This window comes from Molossus molossus, unplaced genomic scaffold (genome assembly GCF_014108415.1).
Source record: "Molossus molossus isolate mMolMol1 unplaced genomic scaffold, mMolMol1.p scaffold_m16_p_5, whole genome shotgun sequence".
In the NCBI taxonomy this organism is placed as follows: Eukaryota; Metazoa; Chordata; class Mammalia; order Chiroptera; family Molossidae; genus Molossus; species Molossus molossus.
Genome location: NW_023425388.1, coordinates 71,720,996 through 71,743,847, shown reverse-complemented (window position 1 = coordinate 71,743,847; position 22,852 = coordinate 71,720,996). Strand labels below are relative to the sequence as shown.

General features: G+C 42.9%; 1 protein-coding gene across 2 annotated transcripts in view; it reads right to left on the bottom strand.

Moving 5' to 3' along the window:
• Nucleotides 1-20,661, bottom strand: part of DRD3 (dopamine receptor D3) — a 36,940-nt gene extending 16,279 nt beyond the window's left edge. Inside the window, exons 1-3 of one of the 2 annotated variants that reach the window (XM_036243382.1) lie at nt 20,630-20,661; nt 13,347-13,651; nt 4,674-4,786 (exon numbers count right to left, since the gene is read on the bottom strand). In XM_036243382.1, coding sequence (XP_036099275.1) covers nt 4,674-4,786; nt 13,347-13,616 — 383 coding nt within the window. In that variant the 5' untranslated portion in view covers nt 13,617-13,651; nt 20,630-20,661. Of the gene's footprint in view, nt 1-4,673; nt 4,787-13,346; nt 13,652-20,629 lie in introns of those variants that run through there. The other variant, XM_036243383.1, reaches the window with a different exon arrangement.
• Between the last annotated feature and the right edge of the window lie 2,191 nt (nt 20,662-22,852).

Here is a 22,852-nt window from a genome sequence, read left to right as displayed (position 1 = left end):
CCACTTCCTCCTGTCCAGACCTGCAGTTGGGCCCTGGCCTTCCATTTCGATAATATCCTTTGATGTAAAAGCCTAACTGTCCCATACATTCAGTGGTGTGCTATTAAATGGCTAACAACTGGTTCATTGGCTAAAGAAAGCCCTAGTTTGCACCATTTGTCAATTTCCATGTTACAAATACTTCCACCATTGCCCATTTCAAGATATACCAAAGCTTTAATAACTGGCTCAAAAAATTCTTAAAATTTTGCCAACTAGCTTCCGCTAGGCATCACCAACTGGCTCCAAACACACCACTGAGAGTTGCATACTTTCCTAAATACACTGTAATGTTCAGCAACTCTCTATAGGCTCCTGTTGATTTTTAATAAGCCAGCAAGTGTAGGGAACACTGGCTCCATTTTATAAAGTTGGAATCAGAGACACAGAGAGGTTACATGATGAACCCGGGGTCCTACAGCTGGTCGTGGCGGAGCCAGGTCTGCCATCTCCGAGGCCAGTGTCTCTCCTGGTGCCCCACTCCCTCTCAAGGGCACTGACAAGCCTCTGAGGCCTGTGGAGACAAGGGTGTCCTCAGGAAAGGTGGCTGGAAGGGTGGCTTGTACTATGTCCAGAGCTGAGTTTCCTCGATTAACTGGGTTCTAGTACTTGTCTGGGGTTCTGTTAAAATACATATTCTCAAGACACACCGCTGGATAGGTCGAGTAAGTGTTTCTGGAGGGAAACCCAGAAATGTGTATTTTTAACAAGCAAGTGCATTTTATGATTAGACAAGTTTGAGAAAGTTTGCATTAGGGTCACTTTCTTTGTCAAAGCTTCTTGTTAACTTGGGTAAGAAGTGAAAGATGAGACGCCATTTACCATTGTTGCATTACATTCTTTTCTAATTATTTTTTAAACATGATCAAACATTTAGAACAAATGAGGCCCCCGAACTTGCCTCCAGGGTTTTCCAGAGGGACTGAGACCTCGAGGCTGTTCCCGAATTAGCCATCGGAGGGCACCATAATGCAGCAAGAACTCTGCCAGCTCCGCTGGGGTGAGAAGTTCATTGCTCACCGGGGGGCTTTCCAGGCCCAGTGGGAGGCAGGGAGGCAAAGCTCAGCCCCCTGGTTCCTAAAGCACTTGCAGGGACCCTGAATTCTCACTTGCCTCTGATCTCCTCTCAAATCGATCGCAGATGACCGATTGCAGGCAAAGACAGGGCTGGGCGTGCATGCGAAGAGGAGGAGGCCAACCCAGGGCCCCCTCAGCCCTGGTGGGCTGCGCTCAGCGTGGGGTTCCGAGGCCTAGCCTGCGCCGACGCAGCGCCCTGCGCTGTCGCTGCCCCGCCAGAGCCTTGTCCCTTCTGTTTGAGGTCCTAACCCTCTGTACTCTTTCTGGCGTGGCCCGAACACCGGCGGTGTGCAAGGTGGTTAAGTCCGTGGGCATCAGAAACAGACTAACGTCTAAATCCCAGTTCTTCCACTTAACTGTCTGTGGGCCAGAGGTTTAGCGTCTCTTGACTCATCTTCATTATCTGTACAATGGGGATAATGATTCAGCCCCACAGGGCTTAACTGTATTACTATAATTGCCATTATTATTGTGCAAGCCCAAGGGACCTGTGATTGTTCATATCAGTGAATTTATGGATGTCTGACCCTTATTCCTGATTATTAGGGAACATTTATTTATCAAGCAAGTATATATAGCATTTTCTGTGTTCCAGACAACTGTATCAAGTGCTTTAGAGATATTAACTCATTCGATCGTCATATCAACCCTTTTGCTATTATGCTAAACTGATAAGAAACCTGAGGCCCAGAGAGGTTAATTGACTTGCCCAAGGCCGAATTGTTATTAAGTGGTAGAGCCAGGATTTGCAGGCAGGCAGTGTGGCTAATGAGCCAGGGGCCTCACAGCGTGGCCAAGGGCCTCTGTGCAAGGCATGTGCAGAGGAGAAAGAGGCTGACTGAATCCCTAGTCCTGCACCCGCCAGCTGTGGAGTCTGGGCACGTTTATCTACACAGCATCTTTATTGGGAAAATGGAGATAATACACCTGCCTGGCTGGGGTGTTAGGAGGGTTAGCGATCACAAAAAGCTCTTAGTCCTGCACATAGTACATGCTCAGTAAATGGTAGCTATTTTTATCGTGTTGCTTTTATTATCAAGCAAGTTAGGCTGAGCACAGAGGTAGCCAGGGCATTAAAGACATAGGAACTATGCCTTGTTTACTCCAGGAAAATAGCACCTATAGAGCTGGGCTCCTGGCGTGGCCAGAGGCCCCTCCCGGGACGCCCATCCCCACCTCCACCAATGAAAAGGTCCAGTCACTGGAACAGACAGAGCACTGGCAGGGGAATTGGAGCACCCAGGTGCTAGCTGCTGGACTGGGTGCAAGCATGTAACAGTTCTGCACAAATGAGCTAAACTGCCTGCCCTTTCTGAGTCCCATGTCTGTGACTGGGTTTGTGTGCTTGTCACTCTACTGAAAGTCTCAAGATCCTCGAAGAATCCGACCTCCACGGAAGATAAAGCCTTGTCCCAGAGTGGGAGGTGTGCGTGGGGGAACCGATGAGGGTGCCTTTTGAGGAGGCTGGTGGGGGGGGAGGTGAGCTGCTGGACTGGGTGGGAGGGCCCGAATCTAACTCCCGCCTGGGTTTAATGAGCCCCAGATCCCCGTGAGGGCTGCTTTTCACCACCCTTTATTTCGTCAGTCAGGGGGCTCAATAAATCTTTAGTTCTGTGGACTCCCCTCATGGAATTGTTGAAGAAAAAAGCTTCTTGCAAATGACGAGAAAGCCCTTTGCAGATAGAAAGTGCTTATTTAGATGCAAACTAAAACTCCAAGGTGCCTGTGACTCATCTGGTACCTATTGTGCTCCTGCGAAGACGCAGAGGCTTGCCTGTGATGGGTGCCGTTTGAGAGCCACTTAAAGAACTCCCCAGTGAATGAATTTGGTTGCATTATTCCTGGGCTTCTCGAGGAGGACTTGAATTCTCACCGCTCGCATCGTGTCCTCCTGCTCTGACACTTTCTCAGCCCGCTCCCCAAGTTTGTTCTGACCCAGGAGGTGGTGGGAGGCAAGGAGCCAAGGGGGCGGGGCCTCGTGCTCACCCACTCTGCTTTGTGGAACAGAAAAGGCGGCTTTAATCCAATTCTTAGGCATCCAGAGCTATGCTTAAGAACCTAATGACAATAGTATTACTTGCTTTCAAAAACCTTTTCATAGTTTCCTTTTCTTTCCTATCTCTTGCTCCCCTGTTATTACAGACCAGGGCTTCATGACCAAAAAATGCTGAATCCATTTGGTCAAGATTGTCAGATGGGTGACTAGCATTGTGTGGAGACCAAAGGTCTGCATGAATGACTGTGTCTTTAATGAATTGACCAGTTATTTGGCATCACACGAACAGAATTTAATGCTGTGTATTGCGCACTGCTGTGGAGGATAATGGAGACAGTTTTTCCAAGGCCCATTTTCATTCCTGGAATAGAAAGGAGGCTCCAGTTTGAGGTTTGGTGAGGATTTGTTCCTAGAGGAAAGCTTATGGGGCGATTGGAGCATCCTTTTCTACTGGGGACTAAGGCATAAGCAGCTTGTCACTTCACGTTCCAGGTAGGTGAGTGCTATGCATTCTGGGAGTTTTCCTGCAAGGGACAGAAGCCGATTAAAGCTTATTCTTGTTGGTGGTGTCTTCAGTGGTGAAAATAGAAGGTGTGTTAAACATGGTTGCTGCCAGCAAAATCATGCTGTTGCGCAAATTAGGAAAGGCACCCTCTCCTGGTGGACTCAAGCCTTGGCAAAGGAAGCCCTGGCTGAATTCAGTCCCCACACCCTTGTGCAAGGCACAGCCTGCATAGCCTCACCCACCAGCCGCATGTGTGACTGTGTGTGGACGGAGTGCACAGGCTCGTTCTCAAGCTGGTAGAGAGTAGGGGGGTCAGGAACTAGGAGGCTGGGAGGGGGCTGTCCCAGAGCCTCTTCTAGAAGCTCTCTTTATACAGCTCTACCCTCCTTCCTCCAAGGTTGATCTGCTACTCTCGCATGTCCTTCCTGAAGGTGCATATTTGTGATGTACGCACTGGCTACCCTCAGGCAGGGACCACTGAATTCAGTTTAATATTCTTTGTTCAGGGCTCTCAGTAGACACAGCAGAGACTAGTAGAAGAGGTTAGGAGTTGGAGGTGATGCTACAGCAAACCAGATGCTGTCTGTTACTTCTGGAAATAACATGTTTATTTAATAAATGTCCAAAAATCACATAAGGACTCCCTTCTGCCCCCTTTTTACCAAAACAAATAAAATAGTATCAGGAAATTTTTTCCCCAACCCAAATCAGCTCACCTTTCATCCTTGTCCCCCACCTTCTCCCAACTAGGAATCACAAAAACCCCAAAGGATGGTGGAAAGCCAGAACAGAAGCCTCTGTAGTGACCTGGGGGACAGGGAAGACTAGGAAAGCTTATAGAACAATCACTTCTCTCCTGTCACAGGGTTTTTTTTTTTCAGCCACAACCATAGTTAAAAAGAAAAAGAGGAAACAATGTCCCAGGGGTAAGTTCTACTTTGCAGTGACCCCAGTGCCCTCAGAGGCGAAGCCTGTGCTTCAAACAGAGCAAGAGCAGCTTTCCCGCTGGGTCTAGGCCTTCTTCCTCCTAACCCAGGAAGGGAATCCCAGCTCTACCTGTCGATGCTGATGGCGCAGAGGTTCAGGATGCTGGCTGTACACATCATGACGTCCAGGGTGACGAAAACATCGCAGCAAAGGCGGCTGAAATTCCAGACTCCGCCTGTCACCTGAGCATCAGAGGCAAGGATATTAGTGTTCCCCCCACTAAGCGACAACCACCCAATCAATTCCATGCCGTCCCTAGGCTGCCCCCTACAGACACTGGCGTGCCCTCCCTCTGGTACATCATCATTACCAAGGGCAGGCAGACATCAAGGGAGTGACAGGCTGCCCAAGATTGGTCACACAAAAAAGGGAAGAAAAAAAAAAAAAATCACAGAATGCTAGAATGTTGGAGCTGGAAGGGATCGTCCAAAGCAACTAGTTCAGTGTTTCTCAAAGTGTGGTCCACAGTGGGGTACTCATTAAAGGTGAAGATTTCTGAACCCTTCCCGAGACTTACTGAGTTAGACTTTCTGGACCTGGGACCCATGGATCTTCATTGAAAAATAAATACCCTCTCCACCCCCAATCGCACCAAAGTTTGAGAATCACTGGTTTAGTTCAAACTCAGGAGGCAACTAAACCCATTTTGGTTAAGTAACATCTCAGAGATGCACGGCTGGTAGTACAGGAGCGGGATGACGGCCAGGTGTGTGCACTGTGCACAGCCGCCTCTCTGAAGCCCTCCATGCAGCGGAGAGCTCACCGCGGACCCAGGAAATAAGCAGAGAACACGCTTTTCAGAAAACTTACCTCCAAAATGGAATTCTATCTGGCTGCTGGTTTTAAAACTTGGAAGCATCCTGCAAAGCCTATGTAAGATAAGTCTGTGCCAATGTGCCTGCCTTAAACACCCGGGTCCCAATCACCTAGAGTTGGGGAGAAAGACAGGCTCTGGCGCATTGGAAAGGGGCCTGGATCCTGCCTACCACTCACAGAATCAGGGAGCATGGTTCTGGCCTCACACATTTACACGTGTGTTTCAAACTCCAGAACTTCCAGTAACACTTGAAAAGAGTCAGGAATGTAGATAATTTAATTTATATTCTAGCACATATCTGTTTTATTAATTTTTTTTTTTTTGCCCTGGTCTGTTTGGCTCAGCGGTTGGAGTGTCGGCCAGTGGACCAGAGTCACGGGTTTGATTCCGGCCAAGAGCATGTACCTTGGTTGCGATTTGTCTCTGGCCCTGGTTGGGGTCCTGCAGGAGGCAGCCACTGGATATGTCCCTTTCACGTTGATCTTTATATCTCTCTCTCTCTCTCTCTCTCTCCACACACACACACACACACACACACACACTGTCTGAGCAAAAGTGGAAAAATGTCCTTGGGTGAGGATAAAAAAATATTAAAAAATTATTTTTAATATAAATTTTTGATACCAGAGAGAACCGGCAGGGAGACTGCCACGCTCAGAATGCCCACCAATGCCACTCTTGGGCCGAGGCTTCAGTTCCTTCGCCAGCCCGTGGGGCTGCCATTCTGGGGATCGTGGTTCTCAGGGACACATCTGAGCGTCCCTGCTGGGGAGGCCCAGTGGCTAATTAAGAGGAAGAAAGAGTGAAAAATAGGTCCAGTTGCCTCTGACGTAGTTTCTCAAAGGAAAAAGAGAAAGCGATGGTGCTTAAAGATGGTGCTGTAGCATCTGATTTTATCACTTATTTGGTCAACTACAGACCCTATTTTTCAGAAACTCTGACTAAAGATACTTGGTTTAAAAACAACAATGAGAAGTTCAGACTAGCTCTGAGGTCATCATTTTTGCTCATTTGACTGTGGATTTCTCTCTTTCAGTTCAATCATGTGGCTCTATATAAATAAAGACCTAATATGAAGTTATAAGAATTCTGAGAATAAAAAATTTTTTCTCTTTATTTAATTTTTTTAAGTCACCGTTTATCTCCCCTAAACCCTCTTCCACCTCCACTTACCCTGAAAAACTTTGTAAAAGGGAGACGTAGAGTAATAATAACACAGTGATTTAAGGGAGCAAGGAGAATAAAAGGTGGTTTTACTTAGGACATAGGACAGATGTTTAATGTAAGAGCTTCTTGCAGAAAGTTGAATTTTGTATACGAACTCTCATTTTAACATATGTTTAACATATATTTACTGTGATTTGTGTCTTAAATTAAGGAAAAAATGCCCCCCCCCCCTTGTGAGTCCCTGTTTGTATCTGTGTATTGGAGTTGCAAAGTAGATGAGAGAGTATATTTAGAACAACAAAAATTCATCCATTCATCCAACCATAAAGCAAGTAGCTGTGAAGCTCCTAATACTTAGTTCACAGAAGGAGGGTATGTTCTGTGTTTTAAGAGGTTTTATAAAATTTACTTCTGGTCCTGTCCTTGAAGAACTTACAAGATTATTGGAGAAGCAAGACATTCTTAAATAAAATAGCTAGAGGTCATCATGAGATCCTGATATCATTAATACAATCTAACATTTATTGAGAACTTACTCTATTATGGTCATGGACCCACACGACCTGTTCCAGGGATTTCTATAGCTGTAAAACTTCAGATTCTGAAGACTGAATTTGTTTCGTACTGAATGTGCTCTTACAGCTTTTTGAAGACAAAGTAAACACTTACTTGATAGGAAATTAAATGACTGTTACTTAATCAGCTCCGTAGGAGCAGGATTTGTACCTGTTTGTTGCTGCATCCCTGGCTCCTGGAGCAGTGCTTGGCATGCAAATCTATGCTGAAAAGATAAACGGTCTCTGACACAGTCTGTGTTAATACTAATAGCTAGCATTCATTGAATGCTTACTGGGTCTTTTATTTCTATTTTTAATTGAATTATTGGGGTGACATTAGTTAATACAATTATATAGGTTTCAAGTGTATAATTCTATAATACATCATCTGTATATTTTATTGTGTGTTCACCACCCAAAGACATTTCTCCATCACCATTTATCCCCCTTTACCCTCTTCTACCTCCTCCTACCTCCTTTCCCTCTGGTAATCACCATAATGGTGTCTGTGTCTATGAGGATCTTTTTTCTTGCTTAATCCCTTCACCTTTTTCATCCAGCCCCCAACCCCCTCCACTCTGACAGCTGTCAGTCTATTCTCTGTGTCTATGAGTCTGTTTCTATTTTGTTTGTTAGTTTATTTTGTTCACTAGATTCCACATATAAATGAAATCATATGGTAGTTGTTTTTCTCTGACTTACTGAGTCTTGACGTTCTGCAAAATTACTTTATGTACATGGCCTCCAGTGCTGGTTATAATCCTATGAGAGAGTACTGCTGTCGTTTTCATCACAGAGAAAGGGATGAAAGCTTACCCCTATCTCAGGGTTGGAAAAAGCAGTGCTTGATACAGTGGTGGCTGCTGACCTTGGGGCCTGGAGACAGTTGGTACCTGGCAGGTGTCTCTGGTGCCCTGTTTCTTTAGTTCCTATGGACGAAAGCCCTCAAACTCTCCTCTGACTTCCAGGCCCCACTGTGCCACCCCATTCTGGCATCTTTTCTTTTTTCCTCCAATTCTGCCATCAACATTTCCATTCTCTCCTTCATCTCAGTTAAGTGACAAGAAGAAAACAATCTGATTAGCTGATTAAAGTAGTCCCCACCAAGGTGCCATCACTGAGCCTTCCCCACAGTTTATTCATTAAAGTGAGCCTCTAATTGGTGGGATGAATAATGGAAATACTTTTTTATTTTACTGGAATCTTCCACACCAAGCAACTACTGTAGTAAGTGATGAATAAAGAGCTGTGAAGGGCTAAGAACATGTACCTCAAATAGCAACGCAGTGAGGTAAATATTACTTCCAATTTATAGATAACAAAATGGTGACTGAGAAGGATTGAGTAATTTGCCTATGGACACACAGATAGTAAAAGGAGCTGGCATTGCAGACCCTTAATATTAACCATGACTCTATTTTGCCTCTCAAAGATCAGCACCTTAACACTCTGCTTCTGGGAAGTGTACAATTTAATCTCATTCTGATAATATAGGAGAAAGAAGAGGTAGCATTTACTCATCCATCTACCCATGTATCCGATGTTTATTAAGTGCCTGTTATATGCCTGATACTTTGCTCGGGGAGGTGTACTGAAACGAATTAAATCTGTTTTTGTCCCTAGGGCAAAGGAATATAGTGAGTGCATGTTGGGGGGGGGGGGGCTGTGTGAATGGGTGTGGGTGAGTTGAGGGCCCAGGAGACAGACACTAAGAAAATAACTATAATACAGTGTGATAAGTGCTGACAGTGAGGTAAGTCGAAAATGTTGGGAGAACTCAAAAGGTAAAGTGATTTTTGAAATTACAGCAGAAAAAAAAAAAAAAAGGTAAGAAAAACATCTGATTGATTTAAGGCTCTTTAGAGACTTGATTGGACCTTTCCCCCAAATTCTAATAAATAACTCACTTTAGAATAATAGAGCAGCCAGGTGGCGTTACTCTCACTTGCTAATGAATAGAACTAACTCCCTTTGGCAATACAGAAGGTGGGAGAAGGCAACAAAGTGTCTTCAGGTAGAAAAGTTGGCTATTGATTTTCAACAGACACAGCCTATGGCAGCATTTCCCAAATTTCCTGGTTCTAAAGCTGCATTTCCCAAAGCACCCGAGGCTCTTGCTAAACAAAATGATTCTCAGTTCCTCCTCAGAGTAACAAGTCCCTCCCGTGATTTCTACGGCCCGGGAAGTTTGGGAAGTGCTGGTCTGGAGGGTGTAGACAGTGTGTGTGCACATACGTGTGCGTGCACATGCGTGTGCGTGCACATGTGTGTGCGTGTATAGTGACATTACCGTCAAAGATGGTTGTCCTAAAGCAGGGCTCTTTAAGCATTCTTTGTTCCATGGGAACCCTTTGCCTCATCGTTCCTTTCTCAGAAGAATGTTTTTACGTGCACACAATAAAAGACAGTGGATCACAGAGGGTACCAATTTTATTGAAATATAGTTACCAAAGTATTTTGAATATATATGTTTCTTTAATAATGCGTTAAATGACAAGACCTAGTGGCAGGGCCTGAATGCCTATGATTTCAAGGTAATGATGAATGTAAATGATATTTCAAGGTGTGTGCAACAACTGCAATGCAACTAGAAAATACACACATTTGTGATTTCTACTGGGGACAGTAAGGATTTCTTCTGCTGTGGGCTGATGCCTGCATTCATAATTGATGGAAGTGCTAAATTTCAGTTTAGTGAAAATAAGGAAGTAATTTTATTTACAGCCAAATCGATGGACTCCCCAGATTAAGAATTTTTGCTCTAAGGGATGGATTTTTAGTTGCTTTGAGGGGGATAGCCAAGGGGCAAAGAAGGAATTACTTCTCTGATTAGCCTCTTTAATTTATTTTTGTTTGCCACATTTGGGATTTTTTTTTTCCAGGAGGGGATTGCTGTGGGGTAAGGTAGGGGAGTTACTCCTCTGAATTCCAATTTTCTCGTCTGTGAAACGAGGTTTTTATAAATCAGTGGTTCCTAAAGATCAGTTTGCAGCAGATGGCTGGCTGGCTGCACACACCACTTGGGTGGGAGAGGGGCTGGGCTGGGGGACTGGTATAATTACTCTACACTTCCAAGGCCACTCCTGGACATTCTGGTTTGGGAGATCTGGGATAAACCCAGCAGTCTGTACTTTGAGTGCATAAAGATCACGGAGGAGCCCATTCAAAATGCAGACTCTCCTTTATCTCTAATAATCAATACCATTACAAGGCCCAAAGGCTCCTCTCTCCCCAAACGGTGCTGCTCTTTCTTGTCATTACTGTCTGATCTTGATCTCTCTTTCTGTGGTGAGTTTCCTTGCCTGAACCCACCCTGCTCCTTTTGCACGTCTACGTTACTTAACACGTGTATCTTTTCTCCTGTACAGATCGGTTCCCGAATACTCCGAGTTTAGTATTGCAAATGTTCCCCTGGTTGCTTAGGTTCCCTTTCTGCCCTGATATAAGTGCATTAAACATCACAAAAGGTGCTTAACTGAGTGGAACAAAAGGGATGGTTGTGCTTGGAGAGGAAAGCTCCAGACTGTTGCTTCTAAAGCAGGAGATTAAAAACTTGAGAGTGAATCTGAAGTAGAACTATTTGGTATGGCACAGAAGAGAGTTTTGGAGAAAATTCTGCAAACTGAATTAAAGAGACAGCCAGGCCGGGGCCCTCTGGAATATAACTGTGCTGAGATCACCTGCATGGTTTTTATCACACACTTCTCTGCTAGGCTTGGGCACAGAGAAAACTGAAGAGGGTCAGTGATTGGCTGCTGCTTGTTCACCTTTATATGCTGCCCAACCCAGGCTCCTGTGCGCCTTAATGATGAGAATGATAACAATGAAAGCCATGTGGTGCCTACTTGCTGACTGTCCTCTTCTCTCTTTCCAATAGTCCTTGTTTCTACTGGGAATCCATGAGATTCCTGAGCAGCTGATGTGTTCCATGGAAGGAAATCTTCTTTGCTAAACCAACTTCTCTCTTTTATTAAATTCTTACTGGAGGATATAATTCCATTCATCTTCAGATAGGGTGAGGGAGACAGAGAGAGAGAGAGAGAGAGAGAGAGAGAGAGAGAGAGAGAAAGAGAGAGAGAGAGAGAGAGAGAGAGAGAGAGAGAAACATTGATGTAAAAGAAACACATCGATTGGTTGCTAGGACCGGAAACTGAACCACGTGCTCTTGACAAGAATTGAACCTGTGGCTCTTTGGTCCTCTGGCTGATACTCTAACCACTGCCAAACCAGCCAGGGCTAAACCAACTTTTCTATTCAGTGATTAGTTTAGAGAAAATTATGTGCCATAAGCCAGTCCAATCAAAGTACATCTTGACACATCTACTAGAAATTTGGGGACACGGATATTCTATCTTGCTTGTGTTGTGCACATATGAGGTTTATAGCTTACCTTTTGCCTGTAGATAAAGCCAATATATGGTAGTGTGTTTGGACTACAGGAAAAAAGAACAAAGATATTGCCTCTAACTTCAAGGCTCTCTCAGTCTAATTGGGTTGAAAAAAAAGTCAAGATTATTACAAAGCCCTTTGCCATCAAGATGATCACAACTGGAAAGAATAAATGCATATTTTTTCCCTGTGAGTATTTTCTTAGCCTAATAATGTTCAACCAGTGTGCTGCAGGAATTTTTAAAACATGCAATACCCATTTAGTCAGGGGTACTGACCTCTTTTTCCTTAGATTGTCAAATAAAAAAAAAGACAATAGCCAACACAAAATAGCCGTCAGGTGTGAATGTCCTGTCTTGAATATATAGGTCATATAATAGAGTTGCATAATAAGGTTGCATCTGATTGGTTAATTCTTGGTAACAAAAATTCTTATATACAAGTATAGGCACCTGATTTTTTAAAAAGTCACTTTGGAGCAAAAGGGGTAGGTAATTACTATTATCATTATTTTTTGGTAAATCAATCAAAATTATACCTTTTTTTTTTTGTCAGATTGGCAAAAAATTTAACATATTTTTTGGTGTGCTGCAGAATTTTAATAATCAGTTTACGTGTGCCACAAGATGAAAAAGGTTGAAAATTGCTGCCTTAGCTGTTAAATCTATTTCTAATCATCCTAGTTGTTTTTCTTCTTTTCCTTTTCTTTTTTTTAATGTCTCTCTGTTAAGATCATAAGTCTAATTTTAGTTCCCAGTCATTCTTTAATATGAGAACCAGCCTAGGCAGGCTATGTTCGAGGTTTTTGCTCTCCTGTGATATGTCATACTTAATTAACTGTCATCTTTACTATTAATATTAACCGAGATATTAATTTGATGAATTTTAATTTCTCTTAATCATAGCATCATTTTGATCCTTCATTGAATACCTCTTTAGAATAGTACACAGTGCAGAGGAGAAATATTAATAGCATATTAAGCTGTCTTTAAGAAAACTCTTTAGTAAATTGCATGTTTTCCTGGTAAGAATATCTATTTCTTGAACAGGTATAGGTAAATGAATGTTTTGTCTTGATCACCTCCCGACTCTGCTTTGCACTTTTGAATGAAAATACTTTCAAATTTAAGAAATGTTTCTTTCCAAAAGAATTCTCCAGGGTCTGCGGCATTATCTAATTGATGAGGGCTCTGTACTATCAAAAATATAAATTTGAAGGCTTGGTTTGTTCCATCAGTAGGAGTCTGTGGAGAGCCGATAGCCTGGAGGAGAAACCAAGTCTGAGGGCAACTGAACCATCTAAAGAAGTCTGATCTATTTGCAAACTATTCTTTCTCTCTTTTTCCCCTTATTCATTAATTTTTTCCCCTATAATTCCTTTTGCCCTCCCCACCCTTGTTCCAAATCCCTCTTGCACATTCTCACCCCCATGTATGTACATTGAAACACGATAAAGGTGCCTATTGGACGGCCTCCCCCAAACCCTCACGTCTTTGAGACATGCCTGGCACAGAGAGTAAACTTGGTGCATTTTTAGGATGAGTCCCGTCACTCAAGTCCGGTTACTTGGACACTGGAGACCCTGGAAGAGAATCATGCCCAGTTCCCTGGTTCTGATGTGGTAAGTGATGCTGGATAATGGCTTCCCTCAAGACCTTCAGCTCCCTCACGAAAGGGAGAAGGACAGGAGCTTTCCTTTCTTTCCCAATCCCAGGATCACAGTAGGGAACATTTGAGCCCAGAAGGTGAGGAGCTCAGGGAAGACAAGGACAAACATGGTCACATGCACAGCCCGAACCTGGGCTCACTCACCTCCAGGTACACCACCCAGGGCATCACTAAGGTGGCCACCAGCAAGTCTGCCACAGCCAGGCTCACTACCAGGTAGTTGGTGGTGGTCTGTAGGGCCCGTTCCCTCAGCACAGCCACACACACCAGACCATTGCCAAAGACAATGGCAAGGATGAGCGTACAGTAGGACAGGGCATAGTAGGCAGGTGGGTGGGCGCCACTGTCCCCGGTGGAGTTGTCTGTCCCACAGGTGGAGTTGATGTGGCCACTCAGCTGACTCAGTGGCACCATAGCCCAGAAGGAGAGGAGTGACCCCAGTGAGTGTCCTGGGAAGGGACAGAAAACAACGTTGATAAAATCAGACTCTTTGGAGCTCACTTGCATACATATTTTGATGTATTGCTTCAATAAATATTTATTGCACACTTTCTGTATGACAGGTACTCTTCTAAACACTGAAAATATAGCAATGAACAAAAGGATAATAAAAATTTCTGCCCTTTTCCCCTGGCCAGGTGGCTCAGTTGGTTGGAGTGTCATCTTGTACACCAAAAGGTTGCAGGTTTGATTCCCCTAGTTAGGGCACATACGAGAGGCAACAGATCAATATTTCTCTCTCACATTGATGTTTCTCTCTCTCTAAAAATCAATACAAATATATCCTCAGAGGAGGATTTAAAGAAAATTCTTGCCCTCTTAAAGCCTCCATTCAGGGGGAGAAGATGAATAAACAAGATAAATAAAAGATGTACTATGTATTTTGGAGAACAGTAAATCAGGAAAGGGGGTAAGGGGAGAGGACTGTGTGTGTGAGTAGGGTGTCTGAGTGCAGTTTTGAGTTCGGGTAGTCAAGCCCTCGTGGAGGAGGTGACAAGTGGGTCAAGATCCGGAGGATCCGAGGAAGCCAACTATGCAGATTTCTAGGGGAAGAGCTGCCCAAGCAGAGGAACAGCAGCTACAAAGACAAGAAAGCAGGGAGGCCAGTGTGGCTGGAGACGGGGGCAGTGAGGTGGGGGCGAGGTTGAGAGGTTGTGCAGGGCTGAGTGAGATGGGAGCCGGTGCAGAATTAGAATTCCAGCTCTGCTCCTTTCTGACTCCGTCACTTCACCTCTCTGAGCTTCATTTTCCCCCTGTGTAAAATGGGGGACACGACAGAACCTGTCCCATAGGGTGTTAGTGAGGATTAAACGAGCTATTTTATGTGTAAGACATTGAAAGCCGTATCTGACACCTGGAAAGCTATGTAAACGTTAGTTCGTTTTCTTTTATTGGTCTGCTTCTCTTAGCTTCTCACCCCCTGGCTTTATTTCCTGCCTCTCAGCCTCTATTGCCCCCTTTGCTTTTTCTTTTGCTTCCCTCTGTCTCTCTTAACTTCCTTCAATCTCCTATTCTCTCTCCTGTAGCTTACGTAGGGCACGGTAGGGTTGGGAGAGACGATCTCAAGAGTAACGGAGTCTAGAGGCAATATAGTGGTGTTTATATTTAGGGAAAATTCATGTGTTGAATTTCATTTGAAATCTTTTTTTTTTTTTTTAAATCCTCACCTGAGGACAACTTTTTATTTTCTGTTCAGACCGAGTGGGAGGAAGATAGAGGAAGAGAGGGAGAAACATCGATGTGAATGGGACACATCGAGTGGCTGCCACCCGCACGACCCAACCAGGGCCGGGGACAAACTGCAACCGAGGTACATGCTCTTAGCAGGAACCGAACCCGGGTCTCTCTGGACCGCAGGCCGACACTCTAACCGCTGAGCCAAACAGGCCAGGGCTGAAATTTAATTTTTAAAGATTGATTACTGATTAGAGGAATGTTTAAGCCCTGCCTCCCAGCCCCAAATCCCACATCCATGGGCCAATGACCCATGCGCCACCTGTTTTCACCCTCTGACCCAGTCCAATGCCCTCACTTTTCAAACAGGGAAACTGAAACCCAGAGAGATGAGTGACATGTCTAAGTCACACGGTTTATTAGTGGCAGAACTAGCGTGCCGGCCTTCTAATTCTCTCAACACTCTCCTTGGCATCTGAAAGCCATAACAACTGCCATGTCACTGTCCCACTGGGAAGGGCCAATCCCCAAACTGTGGGGACTTTGGACTTAGACGGGGAAAGGCATCAGAGCCAGTCAGCAGTCCCCGCGACACCAGCTTGATGGGGCCAGCTCTGAGCAATTAGATCCCAGTTTGTGTGTGTCTGCAAGGGGACAAAAGTCACCATATCCTGAAGAAAAATATGGAAATGCCTGTGTGCCCCGGGTAACAGTGCATTAAAGCCACATGCTGGGGAGGGCTCTACAGCATGGCCTTGAGATCCGGGCGAGAGCGGCTCTGGCCTGGGCTTTGTGCTGTAGAGGAACCTACTCTGGACCCCACCTGGTCATATGCTCCCTACAGGGTGAGGTCATGCCCTCCTGTAGCCCCAAGGAGCAGGTCTGCCAAGAGCCCACACTCCCCTTTTAGAACATGCTCCGGGTACAAAGATCACAGAATTCTTGGGTCAAACTGCTTGGAGCCTGTTCCTAGGGCAGCACAGTTATTGTTCTGAATCTGTCACCTTCAGGAGAGACTGTACCATGTGTGTGTGTGTGTGTGGGCGGGGGGGCCTGGGCTCACGTGGTAGCTCTTTGGAAGTTCAGGTGAATAGCTTGGGTGTAGCCTGAGGTGGGGAGAGAGGAGGACAGAGTCCCTGGGACAGGACGGGGTTGGGGGGCAGCTTCTTCAGCCCTCTCACATTTTGTATGGAACTCTGAAGGGCTCAGGAATGCTAGCTTCAAGCCTGGCCTTTCCAATTAGGAAGGAATATTTGTCAAGGCAGAAGGATTAAACATTTTATTCAATGGTTTGTTGGTTATGGTAAAAATATTTACATATGGAGTATATGGGCCTCCATGGGATCTCCTGTTCCAGGCCCTGGCAGAGGTAGAGGCTGGCTTGGTGGCCAGGTTTGCTCTCACTCCAGACACCCACAGCTGTCCTCTGATTGGGAGATTGGCCTAATCACGGCTGCCACTTCGTCCCTCACTTTGAAATATTTCAGCCTGGGATGTGTAAGTGTTAAAATGAATAAATGATTGTAAGGGGAGACCAACTTGGATCGAATTCAGAGAACTGTTCAAATAAATTGTTCTTTGTCTTGGCACACTGTTTGCACTCAATATATTTTAAAGCATAATAATAATTTTTGATAATAATTATAATTTCCTCATTATTCGGAGAAGGGCAGCTGCTACCCTGGAGCTAGCACTGCTGCTGCCAAGAGCTTTTGGAAAAGTACAAGGCTTTCTGATTGTTCAAGGACACTTCACGCTGGAGGCAGGCTCAGGCCAGGAAGCCTCCCTCCGCACCTGGGCCCCCTTGGAAGGCAGTGGCCTGGGAGCACTGTTTCCTGGGGGCTGCAGTGGGCTGATGCGGCCTCTGCTCACTTGTCAGGTAAGAGCGAGAGGAAACCTTGGGATATTTGTTACCATCTTGCTGGACATTTTACTCTGCCGAGGTTTGACAGCTAATTAAAAATAGTACAGCTGAATGTCAATGACTAATTATGCAAAGGGAAACCTTCAACTCTGAAAATCAATTCTGAGCCTGATGTTGAAACCACAGTTGCATAGATTTCTGATTTATTTATTTATTTTGCATGGTACCGACTCTGGTCTTGGATTTTTTATAGCAGCAGGTGGGGGGTGGGGAGGCCTGGTTTGTTCCTGATGAGTTGTGGGCGTGGGAGATGAAAGCAGAAAATGAGTGAGATGTTAGATTACTCCCCACCTCTCAGCTAATTGCTTCAAGTTCCTCTCTCCTTAGATTTTTTTTTTTTTTAAACCAGCATTGCTTATATAACTCAGAGCGTGGCTGGGGTTTCTCCCTCTGATAGATATGCTAGGAGAAAATAAATTGGTTTTAGGTAAAAGAAGCAAAGAGCCTGGAGTATTCATTAATTTAATAATTACTCCCTAATTCATAATGATAAACAGTTTCCTCATCAGCAAAATGAGAATAATCATATCCATGCCACAGGTTATGATGATAATCAAATAAAATTATATAGGCAAAGGCTTGCAACTATTGACAGTTTGTTGTGGGGGCTTGTCCTGTGCATCTGTCGTAGGATGATTGGCAGCATCCTTGACATTCTACCCACTAGATGATAGTAGCACTCCCCTTCCCTAAACTGTGACAACCAAAAATGTCTCCAGACATTCTCGAGTGGCCTTTGTGGAGCAAAATTGCTCTCCCCTTTGTGAATCACAGCTCGAGCATAGTGTCTGGCATGTAGCACTTGAAATATTGTAGCTTTTATTGTTAAAGGAAAAGTGGGAATATGTAAAGGGGTCATCAAATAAAGTACAGTTGCAGAGCATCTAATGGACTTGGAAATTAGGAGATTACTGACGAGCTCAGCAAAGAGAGTTAGCAGTTAAGAGTGAATGGGAGATGGAAACATGAAGAGGGCATGGACTAGAAGATTGCTGCTGGCTTCTCTCTTTTGGATTTATTATATGTACCACCACTTACAAATTTTAATGAACCTTTGCATTTCTTGCAAAGTATTGACTAATCTCGGTCTTTATAGTATGTTTTAACATGTGTTAGAGTTAGGGCGTAATCTGTTTAAAAAGCAGAGCACAGAGAGTGGTCAGGCCCCCATCAGCTATGCTATCTGCCCTGCTTTGCTGATATTCAGTACCTCAGCTCTGAACTACAGTCTGCCTGGAACACTTGTGGGTACCTCTTTGGCACCTGGTTCCATACCAGGCTCCCAATGAGTTCATTCGGAAGATACTTATTAAGACTTATAGGGTTGTAATTCTTTTCTCTTTTCTTAAGGATATTGAGTTAAAGAAACCCCCCTGCCCCAAACACCTTTAGTTCTTGACCTCCTTCTGAAGACAATAGTCATGACCACTTCTGGCTGCTATTGTGTGCCAAACACTAGTACTTTACACATATTATCTCATTTAAATATTTATAGCAGCCCTGAAGATAGATATTGATATCTTTCTTTTATAGATTAAAACACCGAGAGATAGAGGTTTAATAACTTTTTCAAGATTACACAATGTGTAAAGGGCTATGTTGAGCCCAGCTTTGATCTCTGGTTTCCTTAAATCTAAAACTCATGAATTATTTAATATGTCTATGCTAGGAGTGAAGTTGCGGTGGCAGTCATTTCCAGGAAGAAACAGTTTTTCCTTAACCTGAAAATGACCAAATCATTTGTATCATAGATCCCTGTCTTTTGCTGTGTCTAATCTTTTACTCAGATATATTCTTTTAAAAAAATTCTTTTTATTTATTAATTTATTTAGTGAAAGAGAGAGAGAGAAACATCGATTTGCTGTTTCACCTACTTATGCATTCATTGATTCTTGTATGTGCCCTGACCAGGGATCAAACCTGCAAGTTTGGCACATTGGAATAACACTCCAAACTACTGAGCTACCCAGCCCAAGCCTCAGTTACATGCTGATCTCTAGTCTCCAGAGTTCTGGGCGTCAATGAAGACTTGATATATTTTCTGAAAAAATTAATAATTATAGCTAACATTTATAAGCATTGTCATATTTAAACCTCATAACAACTTAATAAAGGAAGCAGGTGTTATTATTATCCCCACTGCAGAAGAAGAAGTAAGTAACAAGAGGTTAAGTATTTTGCTACAGTTGTACACCAGTAAATGATGGACTTGATACCACCCAAGACCTGTTTCCAGAGTTCATGTTCTTAACTACCCCACTGTTGGGGTGAGGGAGACAAACCTGAAATGGGGACTAATTTTAAAACATTCCCCTTCAAGAGTTTCTTGTACACATCACCTGACCTAGCTCAGTGAAGACAATGCAGGTGCGCGCTGCACATGGAAACAGTGGGAGTTACATTGTCATTATTATTAAATGTAGTCTTTAGCATTTGTATGGCATTTTAGTTTTTAAAATTGCAGTCTATTTTATTTTCCTAACGAATATTCACAAGTGCATTGAAATACATAGCGTTTTTATATATGTGAGCACATTTACATTATTGGCAAATGTACAGAGAAAAACCATAGTTGGTTACTGAGATCTCATAGCTAAGGTAATATAATTTTCTCCCTAATTAAACCTGCCCAGTAAAGCAGAGCATCCTCACTTTTCATCACAACCTCTAAGGACGGAGCATTCTATCATTCTAATCAGAGATAAAATGAGGAACTCAATGTATCAGTTAATCAGTGAGCAAATATTAATTGATAAAAAACTTTAATGCATTAGAAATTGAACTTAATATTGAGTAAAATCTATTTGGTATTTGCTTTAATTCATACTTCATAATGGCGGCCTTCTGTATAGATGCTTTAATATCAGATATTCATTAAGCTACTATTAGTGCTTTCCTTGTCCAATATTCCTGCTCACTGCTAACCACACAGACCCTTAAAAATGTTCAGCTATAAATAGACAAGTGTCTGAGTAAGACTGTTTCTCATATTATATCTGCTTCTCTCTGGCTATAAGAGATCCAACTAATGCTGTGTCAAGCAGCGATTCTTTACTTTTATCCAAGGTCGAACACCTTACTGATCTTTTAGTATTAGTAAGCAAAGGATTTCACTTATAAAATACAAACAGGTATAAGTTTAGAATCCAAGTTCCACTTTGCTATTGTGGCATTATTATCTGTGCGAGCATTTTAATAGTATTTGATTAAATTAAATGCATGCACTGGAAAAAATGCCTAATTGCAACAACTTCCATTGTCCCAATAAGCTACAGTAAGTAATGGAAGTCCCACAATTAAACAACAACAATACCCTCAAAATTATATGCCATCATTACAGAAAACATACACAATCATACACAATCAACATCTCAAGTACTGCATATCTCTGTTGGGAATAATTGAATTCTGACTTGGAAAGAGTCTTGCTTTAAATAGACCATTGAAAACAGTGCCTCTCCAAACCTTCAATCCTGGATTACCAGGGTGCTGAATTGGGGGAGTTGAAAATAATAGACCCTTATAATTAAGTAACACTGTTAAGAGGAATACAATCAACTTTCATGCAAACCCCAGGAATAGAAACAGTTTTTTTATTCTATATCTTTTAATTTTGGGGGAAAAAAAGAGAACATATTTCTACTGCCCCCCCAAATGAGAAAAAAATAAAAACAGTTTCCTCAGGATTTCAGATTTTTAAGTAAGAGAGGGTACAGAGTTTCAATGCATATTCTTAGAGAACCACAAAACCCCAAACTGATTAAATAACCTTCCAGGAAAACACTGCATATTAAAGTAGAAACAACAACAACAAAAAATAATTACTTACCCTGCAAATTTCTTTTGACTTCTGGAGACTGTGAAGTTGAGGCACCTCAGGTCCTGTAGCCATTTACTGATAGCAGACATGCCCGAGCAAAGCAAACTTTACCTTTCCCAAGGCACAGAAAATGTGGAAATGAACAGGAAGAAAATCACCCATTTTTGCCTCTAAGGTGACTTCACTTGTGTGCTGCTTTTCCAGCTTTCCTAATAGACCTTACTGCATGTGTCATAGCTGCTTTCAAATGCATCCGTTTTCTGTAGAGGGTTTGGGAGGGACCCTAAACCGAATGTTGCTTGGGGCAGCTCTTTAGAGCCTCTGTCCTTGGTGCTGAAAGAGAGGTGTAGTAGGCAGACGAAGGATCGATTCTCTACCTTGCTCTACTCTTCCTTCTGTGCCTCTGTCTGCTCCGTGCTATGCTTTTTAGCACATGTGTGTATTCCCCTCAGTGCTCTTTTTAATCCTACTTCCCCACTGTCTTTACTTCTACGCTTTAATTTCTTCATCTTCTTTAGTTTAATTGTCGTTCCAGCTTTTGGTGGGTGTGAAGATGATTGGTTTAGCAGAAGGAACAGATCAACAAATTCATACCCCAAGTAGTTAATAGAAATCAGTACAATTTAAAACACAATTGACAGAATAATTGAACTTGGAGGTGTAAGCCTGTGTGGGAAAAGAAAGTTAAAGAAAATAAATTACAGTGGAGGAAAAACTGAGGCATGGCATATAACCCATGATAGAGATGGCATAGGCTTAATGTTATGAGAAATGTCAAATGTAATTTAGCAGCACTCTTTGTTTTCAGAGAACTTTACAAAAATATTTGTCAATTCATTCTTACTGCTCTTCTGGGGTACATGTGAGTAATTTTTATCAGCTCAATTTCAGGATTGGCTAAAGTGAGATGCAACTAAGGACGAGGTCAGTGAAAGTCTGCTTCTGAAGCAGTACTAGAACTTAGGCCATTTTAATTCATGGTCAGTCACCTGTTCACATAACATTTTACCATAGAATTCTAACTCTTCCCTGTTCTTTTGTCTTTTTTTTTTTTTCCTTTTTCTTCTTCCTTCAGAGAACATGCTAATTCTCTCACTGCTTTCTCTGATGACAGTGGATATGCTTGGCAGCTGCAGTACAGACTGTCATGGGGAAGCCAGTCTAAGTCTGACTGTGATGGAGACCTCTGCTGGCTGAGAAAGAGGCAGCAGCAGCAACAAGGTCTAAATGCTGCCATTAGCAACCATCACTTATTGAGCATGTTCTATTAGCTAGTCATTTTAATGCATTCCCTCTTTTAATAGTTTCAATAACCCTCAAAGGTAGGTACTATTTTTACATCCCTAATTTATAGATAAAATAATTGAGGCTTAGAGAGGTTAATTTTTGAAAGTCACAGCTAGGCAAGATTTGAATCAAGACATCTTAATTCTGGAGCATGTTCTCTCTCTTTTCTTCCTCTCCCAAGGATACATTTTTATTGATTTTAGAGTAAGAGGAAGGTGGAGAGAGAAAGAGAAACATTGATCAATTGCCTCCCATATGCACTCTGACCTGGGATGGAACCCAAAACCTTTTGGTGTACGGGACGATGCTCCAGCCAGGGTTGGAGCATATTCTCTTAACCACTATGTAATAATTCTTTAAAAGGTGAAAATATGTCAGAGATAATAATTATAATGACAAAAATGATGATATTGATGATATAATATTTGTATGGTGAAATAATTTATAAAGCATTTTCCAATTCATGTTCTTGTTTGAATCTTACATAATTCCTTATGATGCCCAATTTTACAGAGGATGATATGGATTGAATTATTCCCCCCCAACCCCCGGCCACCAATTTGTATATTAAAGCCTCAACCTCAGAATGTGACTTTATCTGGAGATAAGGTCTTCGAAGAGGTGATTGAGTTAAAATAAAGCCATTATGGTATGTCTTCATCTGATCTGACTGGTATCCTTATAAGAAGAGGAGGACACCAGGGAGACACATGTGGAGACATAATAAGAAGGGAGCCATCTACAAGCCAAATAGAGAGGCTTCAGGAGAAACCAAATCTAATGACGTGTTGATCATGAACTTCTAGACCAAAACTGTGAGGAAATTAATTTATGTTGTTTAAGCCACCCAATCTGTGGTATTTTGTTATGTCAGCCATAGAAAACTTATACAGAGGCTTAGAAAGGTTAGGTGCCATATTAAAAGTTGCTCATGATTGATAGGGT